Source organism: Hyla sarda, chromosome 12 (assembly GCF_029499605.1).
Source record: "Hyla sarda isolate aHylSar1 chromosome 12, aHylSar1.hap1, whole genome shotgun sequence".
NCBI classification, from domain to species: Eukaryota; Metazoa; Chordata; class Amphibia; order Anura; family Hylidae; genus Hyla; species Hyla sarda.
In genome coordinates this window covers 38,393,789-38,410,496 of record NC_079200.1, presented here as the reverse complement: position 1 = coordinate 38,410,496, position 16,708 = coordinate 38,393,789, and the positions used below count along the sequence as shown (strand labels likewise).

General features: G+C 45.6%; 1 protein-coding gene across 3 annotated transcripts in view; it reads right to left on the bottom strand.

Annotated features, from left to right (window-relative positions):
- Window positions 1-16,708, bottom strand: part of SLC35B1 (solute carrier family 35 member B1) — a 78,624-nt gene that overhangs the window by 53,871 nt on the left and 8,045 nt on the right. Inside the window, exon 1 of one of the 3 annotated variants that reach the window (XM_056548326.1) lies at window positions 1,870-1,933. The exons of the other annotated variants lie outside the window; for them this stretch is intronic. Within the exon in view, the coding sequence (XP_056404301.1) occupies window positions 1,870-1,918 (49 nt within the window). The 5' untranslated portion in view covers window positions 1,919-1,933. Of the gene's footprint in view, window positions 1-1,869; window positions 1,934-16,708 lie in introns of those variants that run through there. 3 annotated transcript variants of the gene reach the window in all.

Genomic DNA, 16,708 nt, shown 5'->3' with positions numbered 1-16,708 from the left:
CAATGAACATTCAGTAAAGTCATGTGACTTTAGCAAGCCTCGTTTTGGAAAACTCTGCGAGGTTTTGCGAAAGTCATGGGACTCTTCAGCTTCGTTTCTGCAATCAAATGTTGCTGCCAGGCTGTGATGTGAATTTTGTGATGCACAAATTACGCATCGTGTGCAGCTCATGCGCAGGTGCATGAAGCTGTTCCATGGTGGCTAAAGGAGCATCACGTGTTACGAGCCAATGAAAACAAGACAGCAACAGGGATGGGAAAAAAAATAAAGACACAGATGGCGGAATAAGTAATGAAGGAGGGCAAGCCAGGGGTGGACACCAAAATGGACTAGGAAAGGCCAAAGATGTAAAAAGGGAGGACACAAAAGAAAAAAGAAAGACGCACAGGAAGGATGGGAAATGTAGTTTCACCTAGCCCACAAACAGGAAGGAAGGGAAAGGAAACCAAAAGACGAATGCTGAGTCAACTGAGGTAAAAAAGCACAAAAAGGAAAAAAAAAGGTGACAAAAAGGAACAGTAAGACAGCTACAATACACACAACCATTAAAGCAAAATAATAAGAGCAGGGTAGTACCCCCATTAAGGTGAAAATGGCCTTGGTCCTTAAGGGCCAACTTTCGTTTTTTCCTTTTCACCTTCTAAAAATCATAATGCTTTCAGTTTGGACCTACAGACCCATATAAGGGCTTGTTTTTCGTGCCACCAATTGTACTTTGTAATTACATCAATCATTTAATAACAAAATGTACCGCAAAACCAAAAAATATATATTTGTCGGGTGAATTGGGGAAAAAAATTTCATTTTGTAACTTTTAGGGGCTTCCATTTCTACACAGTGCAATTTTCGGTAAAAATTACACCTTATCTTTAAATAAATAAAATTTCACTCATCTTCCTCCGTTCCCCCGGAGTGCAGCTACACCTGATCGGTCCTCTGGTCCTGTCTTCTTCCTTGTTCCTGTGCACGGATCCTCACACTGCGCTCAGCCTATCACCGGCCAAGGCGGGACATCGCTGCGGCCAGTGATAGGCGGAGCACTGTGTGATGATCTGTGCACACAGAAGAAGGAAGAAGACGGGACCAGAGGACTGATCAGCTGTAGCAGCGCTCCGGGAGAACGGAGGAAGGTGAGTGAAAGTTTTTTTTCATTTTTTTTTCCAGCCTGGGCACAACGGAGGACTATTTGTCGGCACTAGAGTACTCCTTTAACCAAAACTAATGAAAAAAGCATTACAGGAAAAATAAAATGATTGTGAACCAAAGGGCACAAATATAATTTTTTGCGGCACAAACGCAGCACAAACGAACGGTGTATTTGGGGGGGAGGGGGAAGTGGGCGGGGTTTTAGCACATCGAGCGCGCAATATCTCGGAAACCAAAGCAGCACAAACGCGGCACACCCGTCACGCCCCCTCCCATAGACTTGCATTGAGAGGGCGGGGCGTGACTTCATGAGGGGGCAGGGCTATGACATCACAAGCTCCTGGCGCTGGGTCCAGCGTTCGGAACAGTTTGTTCCATACGCTGAGCAGCGGAGTACCCCTTTAAAGGGGTGTGTGTGTGTGTCCGTGTCCTCCCTTCCGATCCACGGGAGGTTTCTGTTCTCCCTGAGCTCGTCTTAGGACACCAGCGTAACGGTTTGACAGGTGTACCACCCCAGTGTGTGTGTTTGTATTGTGTGTGTATTGCACTTTGCGTTTGCTATAGCACCCTGTCCTGTTATTGTTTTAGCCTTGTTATATATGCTGATATTTTTGTTACTATGTGTACCTGGTCGAGTTTAGTTAGTCCTGTTAGCATCTTGTTATGTATTCTCTGTTGGTGTGTGTTCACACCTGCTTTTATTAATCTGTTTAGTATCTGTACCTGTGTTTTGGATTTTGAGTTCCTCCAAGGGTAGTTCCTGTTCACCCATAGTGTGTCCCCTGTAGCTTGGAGCCTATTTGGATTTGGTATTTATGTCCCTCTATGATTGGCGTTTGGGTGTCTAGTGTGTATCTTGTTCTTGGTCCGTGTTCAGACCTGTGGGTCTTTGAGTGTTTTTGCATTTGTTCCTGTTATTCTAGTGTTTGCATCTTTGAGTTGTATTGTGTCTGCCTTCATCCCCTGCATCACTGGATATATATCACTGTATATAATTCCTAGTTTATCATTCTTGTTCATATTTTTATATCTACTGTTTATCTAGTTTTGGTTCTTAGGCTGTTGTCTGTACTCTATATTCCTGATTCTGTTTCCCTAATATCTGTTTTGTGCTACTTTGTATTCCCGTTGTATTTTGTATTCTGGTTATTTGACTATGTGTCCCAGACATGTACAGTATCCATTTATTATGTTGGCCCCTGCACTTTTAGATAGGAAGGGACTGTTGCCCAGTTGTTATCCGCTATTAGAGCGGTGTCACGACTCGGCTGGCAGGAGGTGGATCCTCTGTGCCAGAGAGGGATTGGCGTGGACCGTGCTAGTGGACCGGTTCTAAGCTGCTACTGGTTTTCACCAGAGCCCGCCGCAAAGCGGGATGGTCTTGCAGCGGCGGTAGCAACCAGGTCGTATCCACTAGCAACGGCTCAACCTCTCTGACTGCTGAAGATAGGCGCGGTACAAGGGAGTAGACAAGAGCAAGGTCGGACGTAGCAGAAGGTCGGGGCAGGCAGCAAGGATCGTAGTCAGGGGCAACGGCAGGAGGTCTGGAACACAGGCTAGGAACACACTGGGAAACGCTTTCACTGGCACGATGGCAACAAGATCCGGCAAGGAAGGAAAGGGGAAGTGAGGTTATATAGGGAAGTGCACAGGTGAATAAACTAATTAAGCCAACTGCGCCAATCAGCGGCGCAGTGGCCCTTTAAATCGTAGAGACCCGGCGCGCGCGCGCCCTAAGGAGCGGGGCCGCGCGCGCCGGGACAGGACCGACGGAGAGCGAGTCAGGTACGGGAGCCGGGGTGCGCATCGCGAGCGGGCGCCACCCGCATCGCGAATCGCATCCCGGCTGGGAGAGGTATCGCAGCGCACCCGGTCAGCAGGTCTGACCGGGGCGCTGCGATTGCGAGGAAGTTGCGAGCGCTCCGGGGAGGAGCGGGGACCCGGAGCGCTCGGCGTAACAAGCGGTTGAGCAAGTAGGCAGGGAAAGATGTTTAGAGTCAGCTTAGGGCTCACTCTTCCCTGCCCTACGTGACATTACTTGACGCTTCATGACGCATTATCGTGACACAGGCGTGTTGAATTTCAACTGCCCAATCCTTTTGTTTTCAGTAACATCAGTCAGAAGAATCTGGCAGCAGTTTTCTCCCTATTGAGAACATATGAACACTTGACTGTGAGGAGTGTACACGTGTATCAAGGGGATTGGCTGGCCAACAGCTGCCTTATGTTTAGAGGTATCCACACACTTTCAGTAGCTGTCAGCCGAACATTTGTTTAGCTGACAGCTATTTTTCCAGTTCCCTATGTACACATGAAGATTTGGCTCAGCTGAACATCCATGTGTTTGTGCTCAATGGAGACAGGAGTGTTATGCTGCTGCTGGGACCTTCGGTGCTGGCTTATCTCTATGCAAAAAACAAACAAAAAGGCAGGTGAAATCCAACAGGCCCAATGAGAATTTAAAAATTTTGCTGGTTGCCCTTGGTAACAGACAATATCATCTCCACTCTTGTCAGTCATGTGACCTAACAGTAGAGCTCTTACTAGGTGATGTGTAACTTGCATCTGAGCTCCCACAATGCACTGCTTTCAGGTAACAGGATACCGGCTTGTTTATCTTTAGGCTAGGACTACATGGCGACATGCGCTGTTCAACCTGTCTGCAACGTGCAACCATGAAAGTTGGTTTTAAAGGTGACTATTGTATTGAATGAGCATTAGATTACAATTTGCGTTATGTAAAACATTTGTTGTGATGTTGCAGTGCGACATTGCGATCTTTATGAACAATGTCGCTGTGTAGTCTAGCCTTAGACATGAATGGCGAAGAAAACATAAAGTAACTTAAGATTACTGCTAAATATTTACAAAGTTACTTAAAAAATTTTGTAGACTTAAAAATGAACATTGAAGTTCATTGGATGATTTTTACACTATGAAAATCACAAATCGTTTTCCCAGTACACTAGAGGACATCCCGAAAGTTATAGTACTGCCCCTTTTATGCAAATTTATAATATTATATTATTCTATACCCATAAGATAGCCCGATTGGCCAGGCATGCATGTTTACGGCCATAAGAATGGTTAGGTAAGCCACTGCCAGACTCCTCTGATGGTGGATCATCTCCAAGGAGAACAAAAGGATCAGGTAACAATACCTGAAATTCTTTTAATGTGTACAGAAACCTTAAAAAAAAAGTACGGGAAGTCTAAAAATAAAATATCTGCTACTCCTCTTGATCACTACTTTATCTTACATTCTGACAACTTCTATACCAGCGGTCTCCAAACTGCGGACCTCCGGAAGTTGCAAAACTACAATTCTCATTGTCCCGGGAATTGTAGTTTTGCAACATCAGGTGGTCCACAGTATGGAGATCGCTGTTCTAGACACATTCATGCTGTACACTTTTAAGTATTTGTCACATATATGTAGAGGAGTAACAATTCAGGATCTAGAACTCTATGCAGACAACCAGATTTGTTTTTCATTAACTTTCTAATTTTTTGGCTGCCTGAGGAAGACGATGCAGTACATATTATGAGATTGTTCCCTCCAGCCTACCATCTTTACACCGGGGTCACACTGACCCGACTGATAAAGGCCCCATTTCACCCAGTCCTGCTATGAAATTCATGTTATCTGTCTGCTAGTCATCATGAAAGGTACCCATGCATGCACATCTGCCAAATGTTTTGGGAGAGTTCGGCTGACTTGTATTTCTTCTATCATCCCTATGCACATGCACACTTGGTTTGGCTAAATGTGCATGTGCTCTCAAAATGGAGAGGGATTCTATTGTACGTCTAAAGTACATAATATGCAACAAGACCAGAAGAGCAGTGAGCCAGGAAGAGAAGTGCTCAGCTTCCTATATGTTCTGGTGACTCCAGCTGATCAAAACTCTTGACATATCTGAATGATATACCCATATACAGATTGTCGTGTCCTGGTACAGAACATGGTTCTGTACAGTTCCTAAAGTCCCCTCAGGGAGAGTCCCTCAAGTCCACATGGCTCTCCTGCAGGATCCCCTAGGTCATTATTATGGTTTTTATTGTACATTAATTATGTATGTTTATTTTAGGTATTGTAGAGTGGATATGTGATAGCCTGGGGGAGTAGGGTATATGGGAGTGTAGCTGTGCGGTTACTAAGGATGCTTGTTTTACCCTTTCTATTCGTGACACCAAGGTGAGGGCTATTCTCTGTATGCTTGTCCTACCGCCACCCTTCCCAAGAGCGATAGGGAGATAGGAAATAATTTATTGTCCACAACCGGAGATTTGCAGAAACTTGTCAGAACTTTTACTGAAGATTTTATGCAATAATGAACAGGAACAGTCCATATAACAGAGTCTATTAGAACTTGACAAGTGGTTAGGACCTTGTGAGTCTATTGAGCTTAGGAAGATAATTGTTGGGGTGATCCACTGGATTTAGGGGTTTAGATTCGGTCCAGTAATCACGCTAGCTTTAGAGGGGATTGAGATTTTAACTGATGGTTTAAGTTATGCTAAGGCCGGCAGATTTCTGGCCTAGCTTGTCTTTGAAAGTTGCGCAGATCCGTCCTACTAGTTCGGCATCCACGAGAGCAGCAACCCAAGAGAGCGATCATTGGCTACAGCTCCCTTATATGGGCAGGGGCTGGCCAAAAGCTCACTGGTCCATACAACTGTCAATATTCTGTACATAGAGTTATGGGTAATCATGTGACCCAAGGACCTCCAAAGGTCCTCCAACATACCATAGAGAAATTAACATAGCCACATGACCAAAGGTCCTGCGACGCTACCAAGGTAAGCATACTAATATACATTATATTAAATATATACATTTAAACATTACAAAAGAAGCGACTAGAGGCTGTCCCACCTGGGGGACCCTACCTGAACGTAGTAACTCTGACTATGTGGACCACCATACAGGGTACGGTATGCAATACGGTACCGGGACACCACAGATATAAACTATGTGCAAAGGTTATTGTAACGCCGAGCGCTCCGGGTCCCTCTGGAGCGCTCGCTGCGTTCTGCCGCTCCGGTCTCTGTCTCCGACTGTGAGCGCTGCTGTGTCCGTACCGATGGGGACGCGATCCACGTGGCAGGTTATGTCCGCTCGCGGATCTCGCCCCGCTCCACTCACCCTCGTCCAGTATCGGTCTTGTCCCGGTGCGCACAGCCCCGCTCCCTAGGCCGCGCGCGCGCCGGCTTTCTAAGATTTAAAGGGCCAGTGCACCGTTAATTGGTGTCTGGCCCAATCAGTGTAATCACCATCAAACACTACATAAACCCACTTCCCCTTCCTGTCCACGCTGGATCTTGTTGCCTTGTGCCCTGAGAAAGCGTTTAGTGTGTTCCCTTGCCTGTGTATCCAGATCTTCTGCCGATGCCCCTGACTACGAACCTTGCCGCCTGCCCTGACCTTCTGCTACGTCTGACCTCGCCTCTGTCTAGTCCTTGTGTACCGCGCCAGTCTCAGCCGCCAGAGAGGTCGAGTCGCTACTGAGGGACACGACCTGGTAGTTACCGCCTCAGCAAGTCCATCCCGCTTTGCGGCGGGCTCTGGTGAACACCAGTAACTACTTAGAACCGATCCCCCAGTACGACCCGCGCCATCGCCTCTCTGGTCCAGTGGATCCACCTCCAGTGTGCTCACCAGCCGCCAGTCCGGATCCTGACAGTTATTAGGATGTTTAAACTGTATAGGACCTTCCTAAAGTCATGTGACATGGTCATGTGATATGTGATCACCTGATACCCAGAGTTCCAGAGACACAGGCAACCAGCTACCAATGGGTTTTAGTCCATCCCCCTGATATATAAAGGGCTGTAGTCTCCACATTAGGTCTCTTTAGTTCCTGCTCTCTTGGTTCCTGCTCTTGATTCCTGGACAGTAAAGCAAGCACCAGTCCTGTACAAGTTCAGTCCAGTACAAATAGGCCAAAGCCTACAAGTCTTCAGCCACATCTAATCTGTAAGTCTCATCTATGTCTACAAGTCAAGTCTCTACTGTCCCTACCAAAGTCATAACAGTAGTACAGTGGCCTGCATCATTATTACTGCAACTACAAGTCCAAGCATGCCTGAGAGGTTCCCTGTGACCCCCCCCCCCGACCTACGATGGCCCCGACATACGATCATTTCAACATACGATGGCCTCTCAGAGGCCATCGCATGTTGAAGGCAGCATCAACATACGATGCTTTTGTATGTCGGGGCCATCGCATAAACGGCTATCCGGCAGCGCAGACTGCTTCAGCTGCCACCGGATAGCCGTTTACGGTGCCCCGTGTGGTCCGCTGACGATCACTTACCTGTCCTCGGGACTCCGGCGTGTACTCTTTGGGATCCCCTGCATCGTCGGCGCTCTCCATCATCGTCATCACGTCGCTGCGCACGCCGTCCCGTCATCCAATAGGAGTGGCATGTGTAGCGACGTGATGGCGGCGACGGAGAGCGAGGTTGCTGGAGAAGCAGAGGCCTTGCCGGAGCGTCGGGGACACCCCGGGGACGCGGCGACAGAGATGGAGGGCGACATCCAGGGCAGAGGTCACCTTTCTTGTTTAAAAATACTGGCCATGCTAATTTGCATAAATAATTATGTATGCGTAACATCACAGGATACACATGTGGGGGAAATTTTGTCCTATTCTGACCCCTATAACTTTATTTTTCATTTTTTTTGTGCCTCGACCTGTATTTTTTTTAACAGTACCATTTTTCTTTTGATGTCACTTTTTGATTGCTTTTTTTTTTTTTTTTTTTTTTTTATCCCAGCATGCCCTGATACAGCCTGTGGCAGCTGCCCCAAATGAAAACTACAACTCTATATATATATATTGGTCTACATAGTAGTACAGTGGTCCCTCAACATACGATGGTAATCCGTTCCAAATGAACCATCGTTTGTTGAAACCATCGTATGTTGAGGGATCCGTGCAATGTAAAGTATAGGAAGTTGTACTGACCTGTCCCCGCCGCTCCGGACCGTAACCGCTCGTCGCCGCTGCCCTAGATGTCGTCCTCCATCGCTGCCGCCGCGTCCCCGAGGTGTCCCCGCCACTCTGGAACGTCTCTGCTTCCCCGGGATCGTCGCTCTCACATCGCCGTCACTACGCACGCCGCTCCTATTGCATGACGGGACGGCGTGCGCGGCGACGCGATGGAGGGGAACCCGAAGAGGACGCTCCGGACCCCCGAGGACAGGTAGGAGACCATCACCGGAGCACACGGCACACCGTAAACGGCTATCCGGTGGCAGCTGAAGCAGTCTGCGCTGCTGGATAGCCGTTTATTCGATGGCCCCGACATACAAAAGCATTGTATGTTGATGCTGCCTCTGAGAGTCCATCGCATGTTGAAATTATCGTATGTCGGGGCCATCGTAGGTCGGGGGGGTCACTGTATATAGTATAGGTCAATGTTTCATAACCAGGGGTGCTTCCAGCTGTTGCAAAACAACAACTCCCAGCATGCCCAGACTGCCATTGGATATCAGAGTATGCTGGGAGTTGTAGTTTTGCGACAGTGGGAGGCACCCTGGTTGGGAAACACTGGTATAATATATGGTACAACATTCCGGTAGTTGAAGGATTGGTTGGATAAATACCAGCCATTGCATGGACGGTATTTTTTAATATTAAAATACCCTCAGGGTGGCCAAAATACTGGCCAGGTGGCAACCTAGTTATAGCCTGTATCATACTTCAGAACTGCACCCACAATTCAGCTGTTTTTTATTGGAATCAGTCAAAAAGGACACTTAGATACCCGTCAGCTAACATGTCATCCACCAATGCTGTCTGCATCATGATCCCTCAGGAGAAAGTTGGGTCACCCATTAGTAGGTCTGCAGGATTGACTGAAGTTTACCTAATGTTTATGAGCACGTTAATATCTTAGCTGATATTGAGGGTGGTAATTATGAGATGACTGTACAGATGCAAATGTCCATAGAAATATCTGTGCAGACACTGAACAAGCAGGGAATTCTAACATCATGAGAACCCACACTAAAAATGTACTCGCTGGGAGAAGGGAGGTAGGTAAAGGAAAATGGATTATTACATGGTGTTCTTGCAAATGAATGTGGATTTCTCCAGCATAAGCCACTGTTTGCAGCAGTAAGGCTAGGTTTCCACACAGGTTTTTTCTGGTGTTTTTGGAAAACGTATACTGCAGTTTAAGCCACTGCCAGAATGGTATGGAAAGGAAATCCAACAAAAGTGAGTACACCCCAATTATAAAATTAGGCCCACACTGCTGTTTTTTTATTTTTTTTATATAAACAGAACCACTTCTGTCACCAAGATTGGTGCAGTTTTTGGCAACAAAAAAGCAGTGTTTTTCCAATACTGGGTAGCCCTTTTAAGCCTATTGGACATGGGTTTCACAAGAGCTTCATAGGTTGCAGCACAGAGCTGGTGGATGTTAGAGAGCTTGCGCTCCCCCACCTTCCATTTGAGGATGTCCCACAGATGCTGAATAGGGTTTAGGTCTGGAGACATTTTTGGTCAGTCCATCACTTTTGCCCTCAGCTTCTTTAGCAAGGCAGTGGAGGTCTTGGAGGTGTGTTTAGTGGGGTTATGTTAAAATACTTCCCTGTGGCCCAGCCTCTGAAGGAAGGGATCATGCTCTGCTTCCGTATTTCACAGTACATGTTGTCATTCATGGTTCCTTCAATGAACTCCAGCTCCCCAGTGCCAGCAGCAGTCATGTAGCCTGAGACCATGACCACCATGCTTGACTGTAAGACACACTTGTCTATGTACTCCTCACATATCTGACACCACACACGCTTGACACCATCTGATCCAAATAAGTATGTGAAACCACTGTATTGTCTTGCCCACTTTGCTGTAGCTCAGTTACAGGGTCTTGGCATTCTTATAGCCAAGGCCACCTTTATGTAGAGCAACAATTCTTTGTTTCAGATCCTCAGAGAGTTTATTGCCATAAAGAGCCATGTTGAACTTCCAGTGACCTGTATTAAAGAGTGTGAGAGCGATAACACCAAAGACACCTGCTCACCGGCAGTTTAAACACTCCTTCACCCTTCTGGCCATCTCCTCTTAAAGCACAGTGGCACCTTTCCCCCATCCCTACTGTAGAGTTTGAGCAGTGGGGCATTTCTTTAGGAACCTAAACCCTAAATGTTTTGGGGTGTTGTCTTATATCCAGCCCCAGCCTAATTTCAAATTAGTGACTGATTCCTCTCCATTATACTTAAGTATCTGATGATATTGAGTGGAATCCAGGTGACCCTCTACTCCCAGGGTCAACGCATCCGTCTACCAGGAAATTTTGGAGCACTTCATGCTTCCTTTCCTTTTAAGTTGGAATAATAAAATACAATGGACTTTTGCATGATATTCTAATTTTTTGGAGTTTCGCCTGTAATGTGAGTTCCACTCCTAAAGTAAGACTGGAGTGCTGAAGGGGGCTGAAGTAAGTAAATATCAGTTAGCTTGTTATTTTAATACTTTTGAGGCCATAAAAATGATTTCAGGGACTTAGGCCGCAAGCTTAAGGCAAGGACCTCCAAGGTAGTCTTTTCTGAAATACTACCAGTACCACGAGCCGCACCAGAGAGGCAGCGGGAGATCAGGGAGGTAAACAAGTGGCTCAGAAGCTGGTGTAGGAAGGAAGGGTTTGGGTTCATGGAGAACTGGGCTGACTTCGCTGTCGGTTACCGGCTCTACCGTAGGGACGGGCTGCACCTCAATGGGGAGGGTGCAGCTTTGCTTGGGGAGAAGATGGCTAGAAGGGTGGAGGAGTGTTTAAACTAGGGACTTGGGGGGAGGGAACCTACAGCAAAGAGGGGGAAGATAGTGTAGATAGAGAGGTGGGAATTATAAATGTACCTGGGGGTGGAGCGGAGGGAGGGGTTAGAATAGTTAATAGGAATAGGCTTCATAGGAAAATAAAACTTACACCCTTGAATCCCATTAACCCCAATAACATAAAGGATGGAAATGTAAAGTGTATGTTCACAAATGCCAGAAGCCTAGCAAATAAAATGGGGGAGCTTGAGGCCTTGATACTGGAGGAACATATTGATATAGTTGGGGTCACTGAGACATGGCTGGACTCCTCGCATGACTGGGCTGTCAATCTGCAGGGGTTTACATTGTTTCGCAAGGATAGAATGAACAGAAAAGGTGGTGGAGTCTGTCTGTATGTAAGAAGTGGTATGAAAGTCAGTGTGAACGATGCCATAGTGTGTGATGATTCTGAGGATGTGGAATCATTGTGGGTAGAATTACAAAAGGAGGGAAATACTGAAAAAATAATATTTGGGGTAATCTACAGACCCCCTAATATCACTGAAGAGATAGAAGTTCGGCTTCATAAACAAATAGAGAGGGCCGCCCGGGCAGGTACAGTGGTAATAATGGGAGATTTTAACTATCCAGATATAGATTGGGGTCCGGGGTTGGCTAAAACTACAAAGGGGCGACAATTCCTAAATTTATTGCAGGATAATTTTATGGGCCAGTTTGTGGAGGACCCAACAAGAAGTGATGCCTTGTTGGATCTGATCATTTCCAACAACGCAGAGCTGGTTGGTAATGTAACTGTGCGGGAAAACCTTGGTAATAGCGACCACAATATAGTTACTTTTGACTTAAAATGTAGAAAACAAAGACAGGCGGGGAAGGCAAAAACATATAACTTTAAAAAGGCAAATTTCCCTGGGCTGAGGGCTGCACTACAGGACATAGACTGGGGGGAGGTGTTCTCAAATACTGATACAGAAGGTAAATGGGACATCTTTAAATCAACTCTAAATAACTATACAGCTAAATATATACCAAAGGGGAACAAATATAAACGATTAAAACTAAATCCTACATGGCTGACAAATGATGTTAAAAGAGCAATAAACAACAAAAAAATAGCCTTCAAATACAATACAAATCTGATGGGTCAGCTATAACATTTAAACAGTACAAGGAGCTTAATAAAATCTGTAAAAATGTAATAAAAACAGCAAAAATTCAAAATGAGAGACAGATGGCAAAAGAAAGCAAAACTAATCCTAAATATTTTTTTAGATATATAAATGCAAAAAAACCTAGGACAGAGCATGTAGGACCCCTTAATAATGATAATGGGGAGGTTGTCACAGGCGATCAAGAGAAGGCGGAGCTACTGAATGGGTTCTTTAGTTCTGTATACACTATGGAAGAAGGAGCTGACATTGGCCAGGTCAGTGCTGGTAACACATCATGTAATGTACTGAACTGGCTTAATGTAGAGATGGTACAAGGTAAGTTAAGTGATATAAATGTAAGCAAATCCCCAGGACCGGATGGACTACACCCAAGAGTTCTTAGAGAGGTAAGTTCAGTAATATCTGTACCCCTGTTCATGATATTTAGAGATTCTCTGGTGTCTGGTATTGTGCCAAGGGACTGGCGCAAGGCGAATGTGGTGCCAATCTTCAAAAAGGGCTCTAGGTCTTCCCCAGGAAACTATAGACCGGTAAGTTTAACGTGCATTGTGGGTAAATTGTTTGAAGGACTTATAAGGGATTACATACAGGAATACATAGGGGATAATTGTATTATAAGTGATAGCCAGCATGGGTTTACTAAGGATAGAAGTTGTCAAACCAATCTAATTTGCTTTTATGAAGAGGTGAGTAGAAGCCTTGACAGAGGAATGGCTGTGGATATAGTGTTTCTGGATTTTGCTAAAGCATTTGATACTGTCCCTCATAGACGTCTGACAGGTAAGTTAAGGTCTTTGGGTTTGGAAATTTTAGTTTGTAACTGGATTGAACACTGGCTCATGGATCGTACCCAGAGAGTGGTGGTCAATGATTCGTACTCTGATTGGTCCCCGGTTATTAGTGGTGTACCCCAAGGTTCAGTACTGGGACCGCTGTTGTTTAATTTATTTATCAATGATATAGAGGATGGCATTAACAGCTCTGTTTCTATCTTTGCAGATGACACCAAGCTTTGTAGCACATTACAGTCTATAGAGGATGTGCATAAGTTACAAGATGACTTGGATAGACTAAGTGTCTGGGCATCCACTTGGCAAATGAGGTTCAATGTGGATAAATGTAAAGTTATGCATCTGGGTACTAATAACCTGCATGCATCGTATGTCTTAGGGGGGATTAAACTGTCAGAGTCACTGGTAGAGAAGGATCTGGGTGTACTTGTAGATCACAGACTACAGAATAGCATGCAATGTCAGGCTGCTGCTTCCAAAGCCGGCAGGATATTGTCATGTATCAAAAGAGGCATGGACTCAAGGGACAGGGACATAATACTCCCCCTTTATAAAGCATTGGTACGGCCTCACCTGGAATATGCTGTTCAGTTTTGGTCACCTGTCCATAAAAGGGACACTGCGGAGTTGGAAAGGGTGCAGAGACGCGCGACTAAACTAATATGGGGCATGGAACATCTTAGCTATGAGGAGCGATTAAAGGAGTTACAATTGTTTAGTCTTGAGAAGAGACGTTTAAGGGGGGATATGATAAACGTATATAAGTATATTAATGGCCCATACAAAAAATATGGAGAAAAACTGTTCCAGGTTAAACCCCCCCAAAGGACGAGGGGGCACTGCCTCCGTCTGGAGAAGAAAAAGTTTAGTCTCAAGGGGCGACACGCCTTCTTTACCGTGAGGACTGTGAATTTATGGAACGGTCTACCTCAGGAACTGGTCACAGCAGGAACAATTAACAGCTTTAAAACAGGATTAGATACATTCCTGGAACAAAATAAGATTAATGCTTATGAAGAAATATAAAATCTCATCCCTTCCCCAATATCGCGCCACACCCCTACCCATTAATTCCCTGGTTGAACTTGATGGACATATGTCTTTTTTCGACCGTACTAACTATGTAACTATGTAACTATATATAGATATATAAATGTATTTTTTACATGGATAACCCCTTTAAGACACAGCCACACTTTAGCTCAAAGCACACTGACAGCCTGCACATTGCTATCTCAGTTGCATTTATAGCACTATATCCCCACTCAATCCTTCTATTTGCAAAAGTCACGAGGTGCATGCAGGTAACGGTTAACTTGTACGTGACGTTGTAGGCATCACGGCAGTGTTTCTCTGGGAGGCTGTGCTAGACACAGATCATGAGCTTGTATTACAATTTCAATTGAATTTTTTGCTCCCAGAGGCCCTTACGTACACAGCAAACTCATTCTGCATTCAAAAGAGTGGTCTCTGTGCTCCGCAGACACCCCTGGGTATTTTTGGAACCTTCCAGCTAATTAAGAGAGAAGTGGAAATTAAAAAACAAACTAGATGCAGAAACACGCGCCCTGCCACCATCATACCTCGCCGCTAGTATTAGGGGAAAGTGTGTGTGTGGGGGGTGTGGGGGGGGGGGGGGGAAGCAATGAAGTACTGGGTACAAGGTATAAAATAAACAACAATGGAAAATGACGAAAAAATGACAAAAATTGTCATTTTCCTGACAGTTGGCAAAGTGGCATTTTTTACCAATCCAATGATTGCTCATATAACATACAATTCCCGTAATTAAAACATTTTTGGGATTTTTATTATGAGGAGTTTTTTTTTTATATATTTTGCCCTTTTTAAATAAAAAAAGTATAATGAAAAACATATTGCCGTGTGCAGGATTGTCCAAACTGTTAAAATATAACATTATTGATCCCAAATTCCATAGCTGTTGTTTTGGTTTAGTTTTGTCACAATCACATTTGAATTTTTTTAAACTAGTAAAACATTAATAAACTATATAGATTGGATATCGTAATGGTTCTGACCCAAAAAATTAAGATCACGTTATGTTTACTTTTTTTTTTTACTTTCAAGAACTGTGTTGAAGAACCACATAAGTGGTGTTAAAAGTTGAGAGTTCGTAACCAGTCTCATGTCTGAAACCCCACAAATAAAAGGTGTACTCCGCCCTAGACATCTTATCCCCATCTAAAGTATAGGAGATAAGATGTCTGATCACGGGGGTCTGGCCTCCGGGACCCGCGCAATCTCCTTGCAGCACCCATCATTCTGAACACGTTTGGTGTGGGCGTACGTGGCGTCACGACACGCCCCCCTCCATTCATGTCTATGGGAGGGTGCATGGCTGCCATCACGCCCCCTCTCATAGACATGAATGGAGGGGCGCGACATCACGACCACCCGCACCAAGCCTTTGATCAGAACGCCAGGTGCTCCACGGAGATTGCGGGGGACCCCTGCCATCAGACATCTTATCTTTGGATAGGGGATAAGATGTCTAGGGGCAGAGTACCCCTTTAAGGTGCATTCATTGGTCATTATATACCACAGTAGGTGGACAAAACTATTAGAATTTCTATATGCCTTTACTACAGACATTTGCCTATTTAAAGGTTACTAAGGCACAGAGCTTTTAATAAACATCATCCCCAGGCTTTCAGCATATAAAACTAAATCCTGGACTTCATACATAACATTGCTGCTCAGCCTATCGTTGGCCAAGGCAGGACATCTTTGTTGCCAATGATTACCTGAGCCACAGTGTGTCGTTTCGACCACCAGCAACCAGGAAGAGAATTGCAGCGGAGGACAGAAAAAGCAACACCGGGGCACCGAGAGATTGGTGGCAGGTAAGTCTTGGTTTTTGTATTATATTCTGGCAGCCTGGGAATTAAGTTCTACAGCGGAGTAACCCTTTAATGGCATATCTGTGTAATGACATACCTGTTATTTATCACTGGAACAACCTCATCAGTTGGACTTCATGGAATAACATTTGATCTATGAACATATCTACTGGAACTAATATCTATGAATTATCTATGAGCTCGTGTTGGTTTCAACCTATACACAAACCAGCTGCATTCTGTTTCATTTTATGCCATCTTATACGAATTTTATTGAATTCTTGTAACGCTGTGCACTCCGGTTACTGCTCCTGGACCTGAGCGCTTGCAGCGTTTGTCCCAGCGGAGTGCCCCGGTCGGACTTTCTGTCCGGGGACACTCCGTCTCTGCTCCTGTCGGGGACGCAGTCCGCGCTGCGGGATGTCCCCACGTGCGTCCCGCGTCCCAGCTTCACTTACCCGTGCCCGCTCCAGCTCTCTCCTCTGCTCCCCGCTAACGTGGCTCCCGGCGCGTGCGTCCCTGCACTATAGGGCACGCGCGCCGGCAGTGTAAGATTTAAAGGGCCAGTGCGCCATTGATTGGTGCCTGGTTCAATTCTATTATGGCCACTCCTATAAATGTATCCTGCCCCTTCCTGCCCTTGCCGGATCTTTGTTGCCTCAGTGCCCTTGAGAAAGTGTTATTTGTGTATACCTCGCCTGTTGCCGAACCCGTTGCTAACGACTATCGCCTGAGAACCCGTGCTGCCTGCCCTGACCTATTGCTACGTCTAACTTCGCCTCTGCTTGTCCCTTTTGTACTCCGCCTGTCTCAGCTGCCAGTGAGGTTGAGCCACTACCGGAGGATACGACCTGGTAGTTACCGCCGCAGCAAGTCCATCCCACTTTGCGGCGGGCTCTGGTGAAAACCAGTAACTACTTAGAACCGATCCTCCGGTACGGTCCCCG